The sequence below is a fragment of the Sus scrofa genome, chromosome 9, assembly GCF_054392235.1.
Source record: "Sus scrofa isolate SSC_HxYL_T2T_F1_AM1 chromosome 9, Sscrofa_HxYL_maternal_Yorkshire_Landrace_v2.0, whole genome shotgun sequence".
Taxonomy (NCBI): domain Eukaryota; kingdom Metazoa; phylum Chordata; class Mammalia; order Artiodactyla; family Suidae; genus Sus; species Sus scrofa.
Window position 1 is genome coordinate 2,779,196 of NC_139391.1, and position 23,252 is coordinate 2,802,447.

Genomic DNA, 23,252 nt, shown 5'->3' on the forward strand with positions numbered 1-23,252 from the left:
TGAGAAGAACTGATCCTTGAGGAGCTGAAGATGTTGGGAGCAATATCAATGCCAGTCGGTTAAAAAAATAAGGCACGTGATTACAAGGGGTTTTCTGGGGCTCCGGAGGAACTGACCGGTGTTACTGGTCCTACTCAGTTGTTATTCAGAGTTAACACTGAATTTGAAGTGACTAAAGGCTTAATCCCTGTTTGGAGCAGCAGGAGGCCAGAACAACTGGGGGGGTGGCAGCTGCAGGTCTGCAAGCCTCGTCCTTGCCCCACTTCAAGACTGAAGAAAGAGCCCAGGGTCAGCGACAGAGACGGCAAGGGTTTAAGGGATCAGGGGCGCTCACGTTTCTGAAGCAAGGTCCTGGAGAGTCCTCACCTTGGGCACCACTGAGCAGCAGGACAGGGCGGCGGGCGCAGCTCAGAGGGCAGGGGGAGGTCACCAGTTAAAGGGGAACTGGATGGCTCGGCAATTACCAGGGAAAAGGGCAGAGAAGCACGCCCCTCACTGCCCCTTGGATGTAAAACGATCACTAGCTGGGGCCTGGGGCGAGTTCGCAGGAAGGTCGCTCATGTGAGTAGGGGTCTGTGAAGCAGGCGCTGGGCCAGCAGAGGATGTACAGAGAGCAAGAGAACAGCCATCTTGAGTGCCTGACCATCCAAACATATTCAGGGCTGCTGAGAGGATATTAATGCAGTAGAACTCGATGTGGAATCTGCTGAGATGTGTTGCAACAGATCGTGGTAAAAATATAAGGGGGGCAGAAAAAGGCTTAGTTAGAAAATTTACAGTTTGTGAATACGTAAATTATTTAAAACCTATGCGTGTTCATTGACTTGTTCATCATTAGGTAATTAAAGGAAAGTATATGAATCTATCATTTATTATTAAACTAGTAGTGTCAGCAGTAAACTGAATTCACTTTTGTGGATAGAGCTATCAGTTCCATAAATTTTCATCAGAAATAGAAGCTGAATATCCCAAATTGCCCTACCACAGAGCGGTTTGATACCTCAGCATTGGTAAATTTTATTGCAATTTTTTTGAGTGCAGGGACAAGATTAAACTTTTTCTGAGCAGGAAGAGATTTTCTCAATCTTGGGATAATAAATGACTGTGGAAATAATCTTTCAGTGCCGATAGGATATTGTTTCTTATTCAAGCAAAAATGACAAAGCGAAACAGATGTGGGAAACTTATTCTGCAGTGAGATCATTTTGATGATGTCGTTTGACTTACAAGCCAAGTGTTTTATATCCTTCCCATGCTGTCAAAAATTAAAGAAGCAAGATCTCCATTCTTATACACATTTACGGCAAATATATATTCTGAGTTCAAGGTGGAGTTCCGCAAGTGTTTTTAGACCTTGACGCAATAGTAAAGATTTCCACATTTCGAGATATGTTTAACTGGGAAATTAGAGCTCCTATCTAACCTACAGTTGAAGATGATTCATCTGCAATGAGGGACATGCTAAAAACAAATATTAGAAGAATCTAAGAGAATGTATAAATGTAGTCCAAAAAAATGAACATGCAATATTAAATTGTAGGTGATAACAGTGTCTGGCAGCATACACTTGTGTGAAAAGACATTTTTCAAAGACGCAACGTGTAAAATCTCGTTACAGAGTAGCATTGACACGTGAACACCTGTAACTGATTTTGATGACTGCATCTCAGTTAAGTGAAATGCTGTCCCCCAAAAAGGAATGTCATTAGTAGAAGAACGGTATTACAAGAAACGGTATTCAATATTACATTTTAAAGCCCACCAATAAAATCTTTGAAAAATTTTATCTTTGTTTTGTAACTACCTGTACAATTGCCCTACAAAGCTTAAAGTATTAATTATCTGTCCCTTTGCAGACGGAGCTTGCTGACTCCTGGTGCACACCCGATATTATTGGATCCATTATAGTAATTTGGCCTCTTCATTTTTGAAACACTGCTTCTTTGTCCTAGACTCCATCTCTGCACACAGCTCAAAACCTCTGCCTCTACTTTATCTTCCACTCCTGTTCCTTACTACTCTAATCACTTTGCATGTATTATCACTCAGGACCCTAATTATATGCATGTATTTCTATCTCACCAATGAACTGCACAGATAATCCTGTTTGGTGTCTGTTTTAGTGATTTAACCATTTCATCTAGTCTCTACTGCAGTGGGTTGAACATAGTAGCACTGGATTCAAGCCATGTTCCCCCCATCTTTTTCCCATATGCTAATGCCTATGCAGGTCTTCCCCATTCTGTTCTTTTATTTATTTTTATTTTATTTTTTGCCTTTTCTAGGGCTGCTTCCAAGGCGTATGGAGGTTCCCAGGCTAGGGGTCGAATCGGAGCCGTAGCCACCGGCCCATGCCAGAGACACAGCAACGCGGGATCCAAGCCGCGTCTGCAACGTACACCACAGCACACGGCAACGCTGGATCCTTAACCCACTGAGCAAGGCCAGGGATCGAAACTGCAACCTCATGGTTCCTAGTCAGATTCGTTAACCACTGTGCCACGACGGGAACTCCATCTGCTCTTTTAAAAATATTCTTTTACTCTGAATCTGAGTTAATTGATTAATTAGGCATGCATTGCATGGTACTGAAAAAAAAGTAGAAAATTGAGATTCAAGGCACCTGAAATTTGCTTCAATTACCTATGATCAAATGTCTTTGAAACTTGCTTTCCTTAGCTATCGAATGAGGGACTCAGATGAGGTAATTGCTAAGAGCAAACACCTATATATGGATCTACAATATGCTTAGTGCTATCTTGCAACATTTACTCTTAAAAACAAACCTCTAAGATAGATGCTATTATTATTTGCATCATTTTACAGAGGAAGAAGGAGGCAAAAACAGTTTAATTCACGTTCCCATGGTCACCTAGCTAGTAAATGGCAGAGTGGAATATGAAAACAGGCGAGGTCCCTTGATGTACTATTATTTTGTTACTCCAGGAGTTTACAGTTTTTTTTCTTTCCTAATTTCTATTGTTGATGAAATGATAAACTTCTGAAGGCAGTAATTGCGTTTTATGGTCTTTGCACTTTCACATCAACAAACACAAAGTTTTAAAATTAAAAGGCACTCAGCAAACCATAACAGAGCTGTTAATAAGACTTCTGCTGGAGTAGCTGGGATCCACTGGAAGCCTTGAGGAAAGCAGTGCCATAATCGAAATTATGTTTGAAAATCTGAAATTACTTCAACAAAGCTTAAGAACCTGAAAACAGAACTAAGAGAGAGAAATTTGGAAACTCAGATGATTCTACCTGGGGAAAAAAGACTGAAAGGAGTTGACTAAGGATGTTGGGGTTATAAAGGAAAAGTCACTGGTATTGGTGATCCACGCTTCTGTACCCATCCTAAATACCAACAAATTTGAGCCAACACTGCCTCAGAGGCATGCAAAATGAAGTGAATGAATGAGAAGAATTTTTTGGAGGTGGGACTCTAGCCTTCCCCCCAGCCCATCCCCCACTGGCTTTGTCCAAAACCAGATAAGGTGACAAGATGATTTTGTGTCCCAAAGTCCCCCTTACAAGAAGTTTCATACTGTTCTCAATGCATGTTACATTGGTGCGTATTAACACAGCAAACATCTGAAATGTGTGGGTCACAGAAGTGCCAAGATTTCAAGTGAACAAATGAAGAATATAAGTGTATAATAAGCAAGCAGAGCATCTGGCACATGCGATGATGCATCCAATCCTCGTCTGTGTTGTTTTCTCTCAACTGGGCTTTGCGATAGCCATTTCAGCAGCTGGGGTTTGGTGCTATGGAGATGGGAAGAGAGGCAGAGATGAATCCCAAACATGGAACTGGTAGTTCCACATTTAATAAACTTTAGTTGTCCCTCAGCATGTCTATAGAATGCAGTTTCTGATGCCTAACGTTTTACGGAAGGTCCGGCCAAGAGCATTCTTGACCTCATTATTTCTCAGGCTGTAGATGATGGGGTTCAACATGGGGGTCACAACAGTGTAGGACAGGGACAGCACCTTCTTGCTTTCAGGGGAATTAGTGGACTTGGGCCGGAAGTAGGTGAGGCTTGAAGATACATAGAAAAGGGAGACAACAAGAAGGTGGGAGGAGCAGGTAGAGAAGGCTTTGTGCCTCCCTTTGGCCGACGGAATCCTGACGATGGCAGCGGCAATGCGAGTGTAGGAGCAAAGGATCAGCAGGCAGGGTATCATGACAACGAGAACGGTTCCAACAATTGCATAGATCTCAAAGAATGCTGTGTCTGCACAGACCAGCCTGAGCACCGCTGGGCTGTCACAGAAGAAGTGGTTCACCTTGTTGGTGCCACAGAATGGAAAGCTGAAGAGCCACGTGGTCTGCACCGTAGCTACAGGAACGCCTGGAAACCAGGAGGCAACAGCCAGTTTGGCCCGTGTCCTTGGGTTCATGATGACCGGGTAGCGCAAGGGATGGCAGATGGCTACATAGCGGTCATAGGCCATGGTGGCCAGGAGGAAGCATTCCGAAACCCCAAAGAAGAAGAAGAAATACATCTGAGCGGCACAGCCAAGAAAGGAGATGGCTGTGTCCTGGGCCATCAGGGTCCCCAGCATCTTGGGCACAATGACCAGGTTGAAGCCAATCTCCAAGAAGGACAAGTTCCTGAGGAAGAAGTACATGGGGCTGTGCAGCATGGGGTCAGCCCAGGTAACCAGGATGATGAGGCCGTTCCCCATCAGGGTGACCAGGTAGACGGACAGAAATGTCAGGAAGAGAAAGGACTGTACTCCAGGAGGGAGGGAAGAGAAACTCGTGAGGATAAATGCACCAACGCTTGTCCAGTTGCCTTCAGCCATAGAAACGGTACGGGAAGGAATCCCCAGCTGTGGTCATGGAGCGAGATTCTTAATTGGAAGGGTCAGATTCTGGATTTGTTTTTCAGACTCCTTCGCAGTGTTAGTGAAAGAGGCAAGATCAGGATCTCAGTGGGAGAGGAAGGGCCTTGTGTGGTCTACTGATAAAAACACAAGGAAGAATGGCCTGAAATGGGCAATGGCTCATCCTTTCTTACTAGTATTCTTTATGATCCATTTTCTACTTTGTTACCATAGTTGCTAAAACAAATCGCTCATATTCTCTCTCTCTCTCTCTCTCTCTCTCTCTCTCTCTGTCACATACACTCATTTTCTGCTGAATATTTAATACTTTTGAGGTGGGGCTATGTGAAAGGGGTCCTGAGGCAATGGAGTGGAGTCAGAAGTAAAAGAAATAGAATTTTTCCATTTTTACCTGTTATATATCCACCTTCAAAGATTCATGGTGATTATCCATCCCATCTGCTGCCAGAATTTTCGTATGCATGTCGGGACTGTAGTCCTGAAACAATGTGAGGTGGTGTACAGTGGAAAACATGAGCTTCTGTATCATATTTTGTACTGAGGTGACCAGAGTACAAGCAAGAGAGCAAATGGCATGTAGTCACGGGAAAGATTCCTACAGAATGTGGTAGTTTTAAGGCACCCCCCTTTAATGTAAGAACTGAGGAGTATTTCAGGTCATATAATACTTATTCCTTCCTGCCTAATCAGGTTATGAGGCAACGACCTTAGGAGCTTTCTCCTCAGTCCAACAAAACTTTGACAATGGACAGTCAGGACCCATCATGTTCACTTGCTTTCACAATTAAGATCTGAGAGGAGTTCTGTGGTACCACTAAGGAGATAGCGAGTGTGTCCCAGGAGATTCCAACTGCTTTTCTTTCAAGAGTGGGTAAATTAAAAATAAATATATAAAGAAATATACAGATTCCCACAAAAATTCTGTGAAAAATATGAGGAACCGTAGAGTGAATATTCAAAGGAAAACAATTATGAATAAACAACTTAACGTGGTTTATATGAAATAGATGAAATCTTAAGTGATATGAAAAAATTCAATATCCCACTTCTATTTTTTTTTTCTTTTTATGGCTGCACCTGTGGCATGTGGAAGTTCCCAGCCTAAGTGCTGAATCAGAGCTGCAGGTGCAGGCCTACACCATAGCCATGGCAAACCAGATCTGAGCTGTATCTGTGACCTTGCTGCAGCTTGAGGCAATGCCAGACCACTAACCCACTGAACAACACCAGGGAGCGAAGCTGCATCCTCACAGAGACAACGTCCTTAACTCCAAGGTCCTTAACTTGCTGAGCCACAGCAGGAACTACAACATCCCACTTCTACTGAGGCACTAAGGTATGACAGTTGATTGCTCCCTTTAAGCTCAGACTCTAATGAAAGAGATATTTAGTCAATTATATTCAATCACAATGTAGGTCATGATATGAGAAATATATAGTATCTTAGGTCTCACATCATGATATAAGAAATATATAGTATCTTAGGTCTCATATAATAGGAAACCTAATAACAGTCTATGAAGGCTTTTCTAGGCAACAGGGATGACTATGAACTTGGCCAAAAGATGGGCAAAATGTCTAGGGTACTATATGAAATTATGAAAATATTATCAAGAACACAACACTAGGAAAAAAATCACTGAGCTAACAATTGAACTGAGAGTATTCCTCAGCACACAACAAAATAAATGGAAATATAACACTATGTCCTGATCTTCATGTCATTTTTCTTTTAAAGTTGAGAATAGGGAAAATTCCCTTTAACCATTCAGATAGAAAACAAATAAAAATGAAAAAGTAAAACCACACAAGCCACAACCAAAGGATTTTTCAGGCTATGTACAAAAACACAAGGACTCTCTCTTACACAACTCAAAAAACTAACTCCAAATGGATTAAAACTTAAATGTATTACCTAAAACTGTAAAATTCCTAGAACAAAATGTAGGAAAAAAATCTTGAGACTGGTCATAGCAACAATATTTTTTGGATATGACACTAAAAGCACAAACAACAGAAGTAAAAATATGAAGGGGGCTGCACCAAACTGCTTTTGCCCAGCAGAGGAAGCCATCGACAAAATGAGAAGGCAAGATACCTAATGGGAGAAAATATTTCCAAACCATATATTTGATAAGGGGTTAATATCCAAAATACACGAGGAACTCATACAACTCAATAGCAACTATAATAAGAGCAATAACAACATATATGTGTATCAAATCAATTGTTGCATATCTTAAACTTAAAGAATGTTAAATGCCAATTACATCTCAAAGATGGAATAAAAAACTCACAAGAAGATCAGATTTCTGCTGACAACACACATGACTAAATACAGTAGATTCAGGTTTTAAAATTTTGAGGGGAAAATTATGACTTTTATTATTATCACATAAAAAATAATGAAAAAATTAACTTGGTTTTCCAATCAACTTAGAAAATAGACACAAATGAGGAAATAGAGTTAAAAGCCAGAAATAAAATTTAAAACTTAAAACTGTAAACTTTAAAAGTCAATCCTTGGAAAAATTAAAAAGTAGGGATAAAAAATTGGGAAATCAAATAAAGAAATGCCCGGATAAAACAAAAATATGCAATATTAGGAATGTGAAATTAAAGATAACCTTAGAAAGAGAAGAAAAAATTTTCAATTAAAATAGTACACTTAACATTAATAAATACTATTTTAAAATGATAATTTAAAGTTGATAATTTTCTATTAATATGTTTTAGGATAAATATGAGTGGCTGAAGTAATTTTATAAAAGTATACGAAAAGGGCCATCAGCTGGAATATTTTAATGCATGAAGTAATTCACTGCTTCACGGAACAGATAAATATTGTGATTCAGAACAAAGAAAAGATGCAGTATTTCCCGATTTATATTATGACAATTATACATTCTTCTTTTCAAAAATTGCAAATATAATATGCACACAAAAATCCCAATGATGAATCTTATTTATGAACTCAAGTGCAAAAATACCAAGTAAAAGGAGATCTCGCTAATCCCAAACTACTTCTGTAGAGCCTATTTATTCCAGGATGCAAATACGGCTTATAATTTTAATTAATTCCATCAAAAATTCAATTGAGGAATATATGTCAACCTCAGCAGATCCTGAAAATATTGATGAATTGAGCATCTATCCTTAGTTTTAAAAAATTCAACCAAAGTCTTAATAACTCCAAATAAAATAGTACTTTCTTAATACAAAGTGAATATGTATTAAAATGATAGTCAATTGTGAGGGTAAGAGTATAATATTACAGCAATTGTTCTGAAAATTTGGGGATTATGAAATATTTTTATACCCTGATAAAAGCTATGAACTCTTTCTGATCCCCAAATATACGTACACAATTTTGCATATATTTGAGGGGAGTCACAAATATCCCAAGGACCATCTAAAGATAATGCTGGGGTTTTAAGACCACTACTAGTTTTGACAATTCTGGTCAATGCATTGTGACAAGAAGAATAAATAAGGCAAAATATTTAAATGGAGAATATAAAGTTATCATTACAAAAGAATAGTTATTAAAGCTAAGAAATTTGATGGGTTTATAATAGATGTAAAAAAATCAATATCTCTCCTATATACAAAGAAAATTGTCAAAAATAAATTCCACATTATCATTAAAATGCAAAAACCTTGGAATAAACATTATCAAGAAATGTGTACTATTCTACTTAGGAATACCCAAAACCATTATAAAATGTTATAAAATCCTTTTCAAAAATTATCACATTGAGTTCATGACTACAGAAATAGTATTATAAAAATATGAATCCTTACCAAATTATTAAAAACACTTAATGTAATTCTAGAGCAAAATCCCAATGGTTCTGTTTGAAACTTGATGAAATGATTCTAATATAAGTGAATAAAAGAGACGGCAAATGCCAAGAACATTAAAGGAAAAAATAAAAGAAGGAATATGTATATGGCCATATATTAAAATATTTTATAATATCATACTATATTATATAATTTATAATATGAAAATATTTTATAGTCTATTTAAACATGCTTTAGGTCTAGTATATTTGTATTAGACAAATCATTGAAACATAATATCCAGGAACATTATTTACAAGAAGAAATTAATAAAGAGATTTGAAGCAATGCAAAAGTCTAGCTAAATTCTACCTTTTTTCATACAAATATTATATTCAATACAGGTAATGATTTAAATGTTGAAATTTAACTCTACTTGAATGTAAAGAACATATGTTTATTTTAAATTTTACATATTGATAGTCTTTCTAAGCAATATACTAAAGCAAAATTCACAAAGAAAAAAGATGGTTAATTAGCCCAAACCAAATTTAAGTGATTCTGAACTTTAAAGATCCCCAAATACAAAACATACTAAAAATTAAAGATAGGAATATATCTAGAGATATCTGAGAAAATATCCCTAGAGATTCTTCAAGAGCAGTCAATTAGGGGAGTTCTCTTGTGGTGCAGAAGGTTAAGGCTCCAACATTGTCAGGGCAGTGGCTTGGGTCACTGCTATGGCACTGGTTTGATCCCTGGCCCGGGAACTCCCATACGCCATGGGTGCAGCCAAAAAAAAAAAAAAAAAAAAAAAAAAAAAGGGAGTAGTTATGTAGGGAAAGGGGCAGACTGACAGAAATATAAGACCAATGGAAGAGAAATTAGAGCCCAGAAATAGGTCCATGCATTTAAATTCAACTGATCATACAGGAGTGCCAAGACCACACACAGGGGAAGGGTTGGTCTCTTCAATAAACAGCGTTGGGAAAACTGGATATCCTCATGCAAAGCAATGAAACTGTACCCCTATCTTACACCATACGCAAAATCCATCAAATTGATTAAAGATATAAAAGTAAGACCTGAAACTACAAAACTCCTAGAAGAAAGCCCAGGGAACAGCTTTATGACCCTGGGCTTAGCAACGACTCTTTGGATACGACAAGCACAAGGAACAAAAGCAACATTAGACACACTGGAACTACACCAAACTGAAAAGTTTCTATACAGTAAAGGAAAGAAGAAAATAAAAGGACAGCATACAGAAGGGGAGCAGATATCTGCAAACCATATATCAGACTAGGGATTGATATCCAAAATACACACTCATACAACTCATTAGCAAAAAATCAAATGGTTCAATTAAAGGGCTTAAATAGGCATTTCTTCAAAGAAGACATATAAATGGCCAACAGGTACATGAAAAGATACTCAGTCTCACTAATTGTCACAGAGATGCAAATTAAAACATTTTCACCTCAAAATAAGATGTCACTGCACAGTTGGCCAAAGGGCTGTTATCAAAGACAAAAGATAACTAGTGCTGGCAAAAATATGGGGAAATTGGAACCCTTGCACACTACTGGTGGGAATGTAAATGGAGCAGCCATTACCATACGGGAAACAGTATGGGGGTTCCTAAAAAAATGAAAAACAGAACTACTATACATTTCAGCAATTCTACTCCTGGGTATATATATCTGGAAAAAACATGAAAACACTAATTCAAAAAGATGCATGCACCCTAATATTCATAGCCGCATTCTTTCTAATAGCCAAGATACAGAAGCAACCCAAGTGCTCATCAATGACAAATGGATAAAGGAGATGTGGTAAACACCTGTAATGCAATATTATTCAGACTTAAAAAAGAAGGAAATTCTGCCATTTGCACTAACATGGATGAACCTGGAGGCTGTTATGCTAAATGAAATAAGCCAGACAGAGGACAAATACTGCATGATTCCACTAATATAAGGTATCTAAAATAGTGAAACCCAAAAACGGAGAGTAGAATAGTGAGATTTGGGGGCTGGGGGAAGGGAGAAAGGGAAGTTGCTGTTTAAAGGGTATGAACTTTCAGTTTTGCAAGATGAATAAATTTTATAAACCTGTTGTATGACATTGTGCCTGTAATTAACCATACTGAGTGCTTAAAATTTTGTTGAGTTCTCAGGTTTACCACAATAAAAAAAAAGTTATTAAAAAAGACATTAAAGAAAGAAAAAGAAAACTATGCAAAGGATATAATCATGTGTTTGAAATAAAAATGGCTACGAAACATGAGAAAATGCTCAAAGTTATCAAAAAGTAAATGCAAATTAAAAATAATATTTTAAAAATTGTAGCAATAACTTATGTTACAAATTAAGGAGAATAAGTATGATAGGTGAAAAGGACAGAAAAGGACAAACAGATTTCACAATATAATCAAAGACACTTTGAACTAGCACTATATAATCTGCAATTTTAGATTAAATTTGGGTATGAACTGTATTTACCTGAATGTTTTCCTCAACCTTATGATAACGTGATTGAAAAAAAAAGGAACCAAAAAAGCAAAAATAGCACGGTGTTTAAATAAATTGTGTCATACTCTCTACTGTGGAATTCTATGCTGTGATTTAGAATTGTTATTAAAGAACACTCATCAGTATGGGGAGAGAGTCTATATATTTAGCTAAGTGGATGGAGTATGTTACAAAATAGTATGCTAAGTGTAAAGACATTTAAAATATAAAAATTATATTCATAAGTAGGAAAGTTCAATTGTTTTCATTTAATTAAAATCTTCTTGCAGTGATTAAGAGCATTTTGATTTTTTTCATGAGTTTCACACATTCTACATTGTTCATCTTTATGATGTGATCTTTGTATTCAAATAAACAAACTCTTATTATAATGAAATATGTTATTCAAAACAAGTCCATGTTTTAAAATACAATGATAAATTTGAAATAATATCTGCAGTAATTCAACAGATAATAAAAACTGTCTACATGGATGGTAAAGAGGTCATATGAATCATTAAGGAAAAACATCGATAAAGGCAAAAATAAACAAATGGGACATAAAAACGTAAGCCTTTGCAAACAAAGGAAACCTCTGACAAAACTGAAAGACAACCTATAGAATGAGAGAAAATATTTGTGAACGTTACTATGACCAACAAAGGGTTAGTATCCAAAATGTATAAAACAGCCCATACAACTCAATATCAAAAAACAAACAAACAACTTGATCAAAAAATGGGCAGAAGATCCGAATAGAAATTTTTTTCCAAAAGAGATATACAGATGGCTAATAGGCACCTGAACAGATTGCTCAATATCACTAATCATCAGAGAAATGCAAATCAAATTCACCGTGAGATATCACTCCATACCTGTCAGAATAGCTATCATCAAAAGTCTACACATGGAGTTCCCATCACGGCTCAGTGGTTAATGAATCCCACTAGGAACCATGAGGTTGCAGGTTTGATCTCTGGCCTCATTCAGTGGGTTAAGGATCCGGCATTGCCGTGTGTAGGTCGCAGATGCGGCTTGTATCCCATGTTGCTGTGGCTCTGGCGTAGGCCGGTGGCTACAGCTCTGACTAAACCCCTAGCCTGGAAACCTCCATATGCCACGAGTGTGGCCCAAGAAAAGACAAAAAGTCAAAAAAAAGTCTACACATAGCAAACGTTGGCAAGGATGCAGAGGAAAGGGAACCCTTGTACCCTGTGGGTGGGAAGGCAAACTGGTGCAGCCACTGTGGGAAACAGGATGGAGATTCCTCAAAAACTAAAAACAGAAGTACCATGTGACCCCACAATTCTACTGCTCAGTATGTATCCTGAGAAAAGGAACGCATTGATTCCAAAAAAGACACATGCAGCCAAATGCTCATAGCAATATTATTTCCAACAGCCAAGACATAGAAGCAACCCAAGTGCCCGCCAACAAACAAATGGATAAAGGATATACATAATGGAGTATTAGCCACAAAAAAGAACGAAATTCTGCCATTTGCAGCAATGTGTACGGACCTAGAGAACATTCTTCTTAGTGATATAAGTCAGAGAAAGACAAATACCGTATGGTGTCACTTAATATGGAATCTAAAAAATAAAACTAGTGAATATAACAAAAAAGAAACAGACTCACAGATATAGCAACTAGTGGTTACCAAATGGGAGAGGAAAGCAGAGAGGGGAAAACTGGGGGTATGGGATTAAGAGATACAAAATTACTGTGTATAAAAGAGATGTGCAACCAGAATATACTGTATAGCCCTGGGAATTATAGCCATCATGCTTTTTTTTTTTTTTTTTTGCTTTTTAAGGGCCGCACTTGTGGCATATGGAGGTTCCCAGGCTAGGGGTTGAATCAGAGCTGTAGCTGCTGGCCTACATTTACAGTGGGATCCGAGCTCTGTCTATGACCTACACACAGCTCATGGCAACGCCCAATCCTTAACCCACTGAGTGAGGCCAGGGATCGAACCTGCATCCTGGTGGGTTCTAGTCAGATTTGTTTCTGCTGTGCCACACCGGGAACTCCCAAGAGCCATTATCTTTGGTTTTGTTTTGTTTGTTGTCTAGTCACGCCCCTGGCATGTGGGTGCTCCAGGACAAGAGTAAAACAAGTGCCACAGCGGTGACCAAGCCGCTCAAGCAACAATGCCAGATCCTCAACCCACTGCAGAACTCCTGCCATTATCTTGTAATAACTTTTATGGGAGCATAATCTACAAAAATACTAAATAAATCAATATGCTGTATTTGACACAAATATAATGTTTTCAATCAACTATACTTCGATAAAAAGTTCTCTCTTTCCTCTCCAAAATAGAGGAAATGAAGATTCAATTCACCAAAAACACCAATAAAGAAAAAGCATAAAATTACTTAATTTTTCTAGCAGTAAAAATAAAAATTAGACAAATGAATAAATAACACAAAAATTCAATTTTGCTCATGGAACTTGGAACAGTCATATAACCATAATGCTCAGGGCTGATACGGGTGATGCTACAGTAGATAACATCTTTGGCTTTGGCCATAACTTAGTATCAATTAAAAAAAAACAATTTAGAAAATTTGTATGAAGTCTCAAAGAAGTGTTCACACATTTGGTTTCAAGAACGTCCTTGGGCTTTCTAATTTAAGCCAATAATCACAGCCATAGACAATGATTTCACTTATAAACATACTCAGGGTTGTTTTCAGTGTCAGAACTGGAAACAACCAGTAGTCCACAACTAACTAGCTCAGATAATGGCATGTCATCCTCAGTCTTATCTGAAGAAATGATGTTGAATGATACCCACGATGAATAAGACCCATCGTGAACAATACCCACGATGTATACCAAAAGAAAAGACCCCAAAAATACACATGTGCCCATGTAAGAGTCTAACTCTGTAAATGTGTGAATAGGAAAAAAGACTGAGAGAAGAGGCAAAACTTTAGCAATAATTACCTTTAACTGGTGGGAAAAGGGATGGGACTTTTCACTAATTTAATTTTCTGATTTTCCAAACATGTTATAGTGAGCTACATTTGCTATATAGCAGCAATAAAAGCAGTAATGATAAAAATGCGACCATACGTTGGTACTGTTTACTGAATATATAAAATTATGCTATGTAATTTTACTCATTTTTTTCTTTTTTCTTTTTTGTCTTTTCTAGGGCCACACCCACAGCATATGGAGGTTCCCAGGCTAGGGGTCTAATCGGAGCTGCAGCTGCTGGCCTACACCACAGCCACAGCAGCGCTGGATCATTAACCCACTGAACAAGGCCAGGGATCGAACCCACAACCTCATGGTTCCTAGTCAGATTCATTAACCACTGAGCCACGACGGGAACTCCCTCTTATTTTTTTCATACTCTTCTCACAACTGTCTGATTTCTACGCCATTATTATCCTCCCCGTATCGCTAATGGATGAATTGAAGTTTAGACAGGTTAAGTAATTTGATAATTAAGGAATCTGGTAAATTGTTTGCAGGCCTGCACTTAGCAGCATAATGAGAAAAAATATAATAAAACCACATGGCTATTCAGCAAGGCCTATATTTTGAACACAAAAGATATTTTAGGCCTCGCCTTTTGTCCCTTATCATCAGCATCTTACCACTTATTGAATTAATTACTTCCCTTCATGATTCTATATAGAGGTTGGGGAATTTCTTCTGTAAAAGGACTGATATAAAATATTTCAGGTTTTGTGGACCAAGTGCTCTCTGCTGCAACTATGCAACATCTAAACAAATATACACATGCAAAAAGCTGAACATATAATATAATATTTTGTACCTATCAACAATTAGGTACAAAAACATACACAATAGCTAAACAAATGAGCATGGCCGAGTTCCCATAAATTTGAATTTCAGGTTCACTGGTAGCTCAGCAGTTTAAGGGTCTGGCATTGTCACTGCTGTGACTGGTTGCTGCTGTGGCACAAGTTTGATTCCTGGCCCTGGAACTTCTGTGTGCTGTAGGTGCAGGCAAAAAAAAAATTTTTTTTTTGGTATTTCAAGTAATTTTTCAGATGTCATAACTGTTATTCTTCTCTTGATTTGTTTTAACCACCAAAAGAAATACAAAATTCATTTTTAGTCCATGGGACAAATAACACAGGGGGCTGGCTGGATTTCACCCATGACTTGTAGTCTGTATCTTTTCACGTAACGTCACTTTAGTGTGCACACGCCACCTCCTTGCTCCGGCTGACTTCTTCCTTCTCATTTTCAAAACTCAGATATGTCTTCCCTGTGCTGCTTCCAGACAGGGTTATTTCTGGCTGCTTTAAAAAATACTTAATAATTTTAATGATCTATTGATATCTGGATTTCTTAGTTTAATTTGCAAACTCCTTCAGACAAGGAACTTATTACATACCTGAATAAGCCCGATGCATATCCGGATTAAGCTATTTATAATAAATAAGTGCAAAGTGAATACAGAAATTTCAGAAAGGTCATCATTCCTGGAGTTTCCATTGGATTTCATGACACTCACATTTTTCTACAACAAGCCATTTTCACTAGAAGCTTCGTTTCATGAGAAAGTACACTGAGTGATTCTGATGGAGAAGGATTGGGAGGGAGGAGGCAGGGAGAAGGAAGGGCCTTTTGGGGTTTCCCATAGAACTTCTGGAGACACCTGGGGATCAAGAGATGCCTGCCTGACCTGAGGAAGAAGCGCAGACCACGGTGGCCCAAGGCTGGTTCGTCAATAGTTTCCTTGCCAGTCCCTTTAGAATTTCTGCAGCAATAGTCCTCTGCTAACCATTTGACCGATTGTCCCAGGAGAAGGAATCCACTCTTCCAGGCCTTCTGCACCCACAGAACTGACCTAAAGAAATATTGTGCTTGATGTGATCTGCCTTGTGCACGTTTCACTGAGGCAAGTCTTCCCTGAGTTAATTAGACAACAGTCAAAACTCTGAGGAGGTACGTGTCCTGGCAAAGCCACAGGGACCGAGACTTTTCTGACCCACAAAAATCACCTGGGTAATCTCAGGCTGCTTGTGGTCCCAGATCTCACTTGTCCTATGACACAGAGGGGAGAAACTGGAGCCCAGGGAGGAGAAGACTGATGAGATCTTCCCCGAGTGGAAAGGAACAGAATTACACGTCCAACAAAACCCTGCCAAACCTCGTCCCCGTGATCACCTGAACCCGGGAGGGGCCCTGGTTAGTCGGCCTTGCTAAGAGCCTTACCTGTGCCCAATGGGGACAGCGGCCTCCTTCCGCTCTGCCTGACCCCTGTGCTTCATGCACGCCCTCGAGTGTTTGGGGAAGCTTGGCTCTGTTGCCAGAAGAGCCAGAGGAGGAACCAGGAGGTCGCACTCCCTGTCCTGGAAGAGCCGTTACTGGCTGGACCTGCAGCCAGGCCACTGCTGCCTTCTCTGTGTCAGGCATCAGGGAGCATCCTGGGTGGATTGGCCAGGCTCCCGGTCCCGCCTTAGGAGATTTAGTCCCAGCTGTGCCTCTTTTGTCCTCGGGGCCAGGTGAAGGGCTGGCAGCTGTCTTTCCCCCCAGGTGATCCTGGGTTCATCTCAGTTCCTCTCCCTTCCCTCCCCCAAGAGACTGACCTTTCTTGACTCCACTGTTCTCTGGGCCCTAAGGAATGTCAGACGCCAGTAGGATGAAGTTCAAGAAAGGAAAGCCATGCTCTGGGAATGTCGTATAGTGCAGAGAAAAGCACAGCATTTTTGGAATCTGCGTGACCTCCGTCTAATCCCAGCACTAGAACTCTGATGTGTGATGCTCGGCAATTTTATAACCCTGACTTACCTTTTCCATATTGCTTAGCCAAAGATAATATGCTTATTTGACAGAGATGGTATAATGGGATGGGATATATTAACAGTGATGTCAATATATTCTATTACGGCACATGTACTACTATAAAATGAATATTTATGTTATGATAAACTTTCCAATAGTCAGTAATTGTTCATCAATAAATATTGAGTGATGATGATACGCCACGCATTGTTCTAGACCCCAAGAAAGAGAAATGAACAAAACCAAGTCCCCGTGCTTACATTTGATCGGGGGAAGCCAGGCATGGAACAAATAAATTAGGCACGTAAGACTACGTGGCTACTATACACAAAATCCAGGAGGGAAGAAATAGCTGAAAGAAAGGACTCAGTTAAACAGACTTCCTCTATTTAGGATCTTTTTGTCTTTTTACTAATATAGGCTGGTCATTATTAAGGAAGTTCTATATGCTAAAGATGCAAGCCCTTGTCCAAAGGTTGATCAAGTGAATTGAGCCTACTGGTTTAGAAAAGGCCAGTGAGGAGAACCAGACAGAAATAGTGGTTCAGGCTTGAAGAGTCATACAATTTCAGGCACAGGAACGATTCAACTGTTTGTCATTATAGTGAAATTTTTAACAGTGAAAGTGAAAATTATCCACCAATAAGGGACTGATTAAAAATTGTAGGTCTTCGATTGTGATACCATGTGAGCGTCAATGTATTAACGTGGAATAAACTCCGAGATAAATTTTTATTTGAAAAAAGCAGAGTGACGAATATTATATACACATTACACAAATGATATATATGTTATAGGAATAAATATCGCACATACAAATGAAATGGGTAAACAGTAAATTTCTGGAAGGATACACAAGGAATCGGTAAGAGTCACTGCCTGTAGGGCAGGAACTGGGGAAGTGCAGAGGTCAACCTTACAGGGAGGTCTTTTGATTGTGTGTTAGTTTGTACTAAATTAACTTTGCCATGTACATTTATTAAATTTTTAATAAAAAAAGGTACTTGAAACAAAACAACACTTTCATTCTGGTTCTTCCCCCCCTCTCTCTTTTTTTTTTTTTTTTTGGTCTTTTTGCCATTTTCTTGGGCTACTCCCACAGCATATGGAGGTTCCTTGGCCAGGGGTCGAATCAGAGCTGCAGCCGCTGGCCTATGCCAAAGCCACAGCAATCCGGGATCCGAGCCACGTCTGCAACCTACACCACAGGTCACAGCGACACTGGATCCTTAACCCACTGAGCAAGGCCAGGGATCGAACCTGCAACCTCATGGTTCCTAATCGGATTCATTAACCACTGAGCCACGACGGGAACTTCTGGTTCTTCCCCTCTTAATTTCTAGCCTTATGACCTAGAGAAAGACACTAAAACTACTGCACGTCCCACTACATGCTGTGGAAAGGAAATGCGACTAACTATAGAAAACTGCCAAGCAGTGGTGCCAGGTGCATCGAGCAGGTTCCGAAGGCTGCCATCCAGGAGAGGAAGGGGCGTTTTAGTGACTGCATGATGACGGCCTCGCTCTGATTACCGCCGCCACCATCACTTTCTGCCACCATGCCTCATGTCTGTCAGAGGGGCTTCGTTCTTTCCCACTAATTCACTAAACTCTCTTCTGCATTAGGATCTTTGCCTAGGTTAATTCACTTATTTCCAATGTTTTTTCCTCCTAATTTTCACATGGTCAAGTCCTATCTAATTTTCTGATACCACTTTCTGAAGTCCTGTTCTTACTTCCTCAGAAAAGAGTCCTTGTGTAAGGACTCCCATCTACCCTTCTCTGGAAAATTTTATTATTTTACTTCATAATAATGGTAGCATTGTATAATGATAGTTTTATCCGTGAGTTCTTTGTTTAATCCTCTTTTAATAGGACTGTAATATCCACTATGGCAGGGACTTTACAAACCCAGTGCCTAGCAGTGAGAGTGCAGGAGGACTGGAACGGAAGAATGAGGCCATGAGAACAGTAGGGGGCTTATCGAGTAAGAATTCAGAAGTCAAAGACAAATATAGTACGATATCACTTATACATGGAATCTTAAAAAAAATGATACAAATGAACTTATTGGCAAAACAGAACAGACGCACAGACATCGAAAACTTACGGTTACCAGAGGGGAAAGGTCAGGGAGGTAGGGATAAATTAGGAATTTGAGAGTAAGAGAGACACACTACTGCATATAAACTATATAATCAACCAGGCCCTACTGTGTAGCACAGGGAGCTATGCTCAATATGCTGTAATAACTTACATGGGAAAAGAAATTGAAAAAGAATATATGAATATATATGTATATATATATCACTTTGCTGTACACCTGAAACTAACATAACTTTATAAATTAACTATATTTCAATAAAAATCAATTAGTTATTTAAATTATACATACTATTTTAAAAAAAAAAAAGAATGCAGGAATACGAGCCTGGCTAGGACAATGGCACTGGCAACGTAAATGGGATTTGAAATGAAGGATGTGGAAGAATTTTGCCAAGGAAGAATTAGCAGGATTTAGAGACTGGTTAAATAGTTCCATGAGAGCACTTATCAAAGTGCAGAACGATGACAAGGAAAGCATTTTGCATGGGACGGTTTGTTCTATAGCTGCTTATTTGCGTGTCTGTCTCACCCAGGGACCTGGAGCTCCTTGAGGGCAGCACCTGTTCACTGATTCAGTGTGCGAATATTCACTGAGGTAGTGAAAGACTATGTCCACGAAAGCGGGAGGTGACCAGGCAAATGCAGTGGGAGTTAACACTGAGGGATGGATGAAATACGCTGTCAGGGAAGAGAGCGCATGAGTTGAAGATTGCTTGGACACTCCCATGACACCTATTACCAAGTTGTGGCATTAAAACAGCAAAGTACACTGAATCCTGTTTTAATTTTACGATTGTCTGTTTACTCCTCTGAACTAAACAGCAGTGCATACGCTGGTAGGTGATTCTCAGCTAACCAGCTCAGCACACTTTTCACAGGTTCTCATCCTTGACCCAAGTTCTGACTGGTATGGACGCTTATGCTGAGTAGGGTGCCCGGGTGCTCAGATGCACCTCTCCCTCTTTCTGTGGACTCATGGTTGCATCACTCATGCTTGACTGCTGGTACTCAGAGCGCCCTCATATGTTATGTTACAGGTAATGTAAGTTGTTTAAAACTTTGGAGTATAGCAGATGGTTAGCACTCTGGGGTGAGTTGTTTGTACCCGTGTATGCAAATAAACCCTCACACGGGACACATGCTTCCCAGTAAGGGGATAGCCATGTTTACATCCTTTTGTAGGCATTTCGGATAACTATTCCGGTGGGCTTTGGGAGTTAAAATTTGTGGACCTTTTGAGAAAATCATATTTATAAGCAAAAGATCATTTTGGGGATGAAATTAGTGAAAAACATCTTTGCTGTGTTTATTGTCACTGTTATCAGGGAGAAGGAAGTGTCCTTCCTAAAAGTTCATTTCACGCATTGTAGTGTGAGTGCATTGCTCTAGACAGATTTCTTGCTGCCTAAGCAGAAATGTCTTGGGGGCACCTGGAAACATGAAACACATTTGGGTGAGAAGTCACTGCTGAAGGTCATGATTTGAGATTGAATCATTCACTTCACAGTGTATTGACTACTGGCGAATGCCAGGCAGAGGGACGTGAACTTAAATGAGAGTTTGTCCTTGTACTCAGGTGACAGATATGTATGTAAAATACAATCAGTTCCAGTGTTTAAATGCTTTAGCAGTAACATATGCCTGGGACATGTGTGACAAGGCAAGAGAATTCAACTTTGTCTAGAGGAATCAGAGAGGGTTTCTAGAAGAAGAGAAAAAAAATTAGAATTATATTCCAAAGAATAGAACTAGAGCTGAATCTTGAAAGATAGTATAAATTAATTTAGTGTGGGGAGAAGGTGATAAGAGGGAAAATTTTAGATGGAAAAATTGTGTAAAGATACAAAGGCTTAATAATAATTTCTACCAATTATTGAACACCTACTCTGTACTCAGAGAAAAAAATATATTTTCACAAGTACTTTTAATCCTCCCAAAGAAATAGCTCACCACACAATCGATCAGATAATTTCCACTTAGTTCATCTCAACAGAGTTTTTTTGTTGGGTCTTGTTTTCTTTGCTCAACATTACTCTCCTAAGAGCTCTTTTAATCTCTGTGTTAAATGTTGTACTATATTACTTATTTATATAACTTTCCAGCATCTACCTCTATATTTTAAAGGCATATGCAATATTTTTAAAGTATATGATATTTTGGATTCAGAGCTAGATTAAAATTCTTGCTCTGACATTTCAATAGTGACAATTGAACAAATTACTTGTTTTTTTTTTTGTTTTGTTTTGTTTTTGCTTTTTAGAGCCGCACCCAAGGCATATGGAGATTCCCAGGCTAGGGGGCCAATTGGAGCTATAGCTGCTGGTCTAAGTCACAGCCACAGCAACGCAGGATCCAAGGTATGTCTGCGACCTACACCACAGCTCATGGCAACACCAGATCCTTAACCCACTGAGCAAGGCCAGGCATCTAACTCTCAGCCTCATGGTTCCTAGTCAGATTTGTTTCTGCTGCCCCACAATGGGAACACCTTACCCACTTTTTTTGAAGCAAGTATCCTATTTTAAAAATTGTGATGAAATCTATGACATTCGAATAATTGATACTTTATTTAAAAACATATAACTCATGGTGCAGCAGAAACGAATCCGACTAGGAGCCATGAGGTTGCGGGTTCGATCCCTGGCCTTGCTCAGTGAGGTAAGAATCCAGTGTTGCCATGAGCTGTGGTGTAGGTCGCAGACATGGCTCGGATCTGGCATTGCTATGGCTGTGTGTAGGCCGGTAGCTGTAGCTCCGATTAGACCCCTAGCCTGGGAACTTCCATATGCCGCAGGTGTGGGCTCTTAAAAAAAAAAAAAAAATTAGAAAAAAATTAAAAAAAAGAATCCAATTGCAGTGGCTCAGGTCACTGAGGAGACAGAGGTTCAATACCCAGCCTGGCTCAGTGGGTTAAAGGATACAGCATCGCTGAAGTTGAAACATAGGTTGTAGCTGCAGCTCAGATTCAATCCCTGGCCTAGGAATTTCCATATGCTGTGGGTATGGCCATAAATATTTTAAATGTATATAACTCATGTTTTTCTATCAATAAATGCTAGTTACTGAAATTACTCTGCTTCCTGGGAAGATACAGAATTTAAGGAGATTTCTCATGTTAAAATAGAGAGATAATACAGAAAGGATCACACAGCCTCATGTGTGCAAGCGGTTGCTCACAAAAGTTTAATTTTCTAATATATCATATGCATTGAATTTTGTTATACATATGCTATATAATTATATTATATTCCATTTACAAATTATGAAAATGAGGATAGGTATTTTGAGTTATTTTTACGAACTTGCATAGCAGTTAAGAATCAAGACAGGATTTGACCCCAGGTTTTGCAGACTCCTCTCTTTTCAAATTGTTGAAAAGGAGATTAAAAAAAGACTATGCTTAGATAAACTAGAAATGCATGGCATAAGGGGAAACAGAATAGTTTAGTATGGCAATTATTCAATATGCATTCAGCTCTAGGCTTAGGGCATGGCAAGAATGAGATTGGGAAGATAAGCTGGAACTGGACTATAAATGGGCTTGTTTGACATGCTAAGCAAATAGTTTCATTCTAAAGAAGAGGGTGAATTGTAAGGATTTTAAACACGATGACGATGGACCGTCACAGGCGCCCTTAGAAAGAACTCCGGAGATGGTAAGAAGGAGGAATGAGAATGAGGTCTATGGCAAAGTCTGCAGCAGGACCGGAGGCTGGGAGAGCCATCAGGAGGAGTGGGAGACTCCTAGTGGGAGATGTCAGCCACCACCCAAGTCTCATCTCCACGGGGGTGCCTGCTGAGAGCTTGAAAATGGAGAGAGCTTCTGAGACGGTCCACAAGGAGCAGAGAGGAGGGCCAGCAACTGAGCACCCGGGATGCGTACAGTTTGAAAGGACTTGGAAAATAACCCCCAGAGTCGGCACTTGGGCCTGGAGGGACCAGCAAAGGGATCCAAGACTATGGAAGGCACGTGAGGAACAGCTGCGAGAGCAGAAGGCCTTTGACACAAGCATCAAAGGAAACTGGAAGAGCCTTCGACTTCCTCAAGGGTCTCTCTAGACCAAGAGCTGGGCCAAGACTGGACTCACTGGACCTTGTTGTAATGCCTCCCCCCTCCATCCCTGGTCCCTCCAGATCTCCACCTGCAGCATCAGAGGCACCGAGAGCTGCAGGGGACCCTGGAGACCCAGGGGCAAAAGCCTGGAAACTCTGCTAGAAA

At 39.4% G+C, this 23,252-nt stretch overlaps 1 protein-coding gene across 1 annotated transcript; it reads right to left on the bottom strand.

Moving 5' to 3' along the window:
* Positions 1 to 1,003: 1,003 nt before the first annotated feature.
* OR10A5 (olfactory receptor family 10 subfamily A member 5) lies at positions 1,004 to 16,604 on the bottom strand. Its single transcript, XM_013979099.3, has 4 exons — positions 16,359 to 16,604; positions 15,826 to 15,990; positions 5,243 to 5,329; positions 1,004 to 4,967 (listed from the first exon to the last, which is right to left on the bottom strand). The coding sequence occupies exon 4, from the start codon at positions 4,807 to 4,809 to the stop codon at positions 3,856 to 3,858; it is 954 nt and encodes a 317-aa protein (XP_013834553.2). The 5' UTR covers positions 4,810 to 4,967; positions 5,243 to 5,329; positions 15,826 to 15,990; positions 16,359 to 16,604; the 3' UTR covers positions 1,004 to 3,855.
* Positions 16,605 to 23,252: the final 6,648 nt, after the last annotated feature.

Excerpts from the sequence above, each read along its gene's own strand:
- OR10A5 (XM_013979099.3), bottom strand. The coding sequence starts at position 4,809 with ATGGCTGAAGGCAACTGGACAAGCGTTGGTGCATTTATCCTCACGAGT.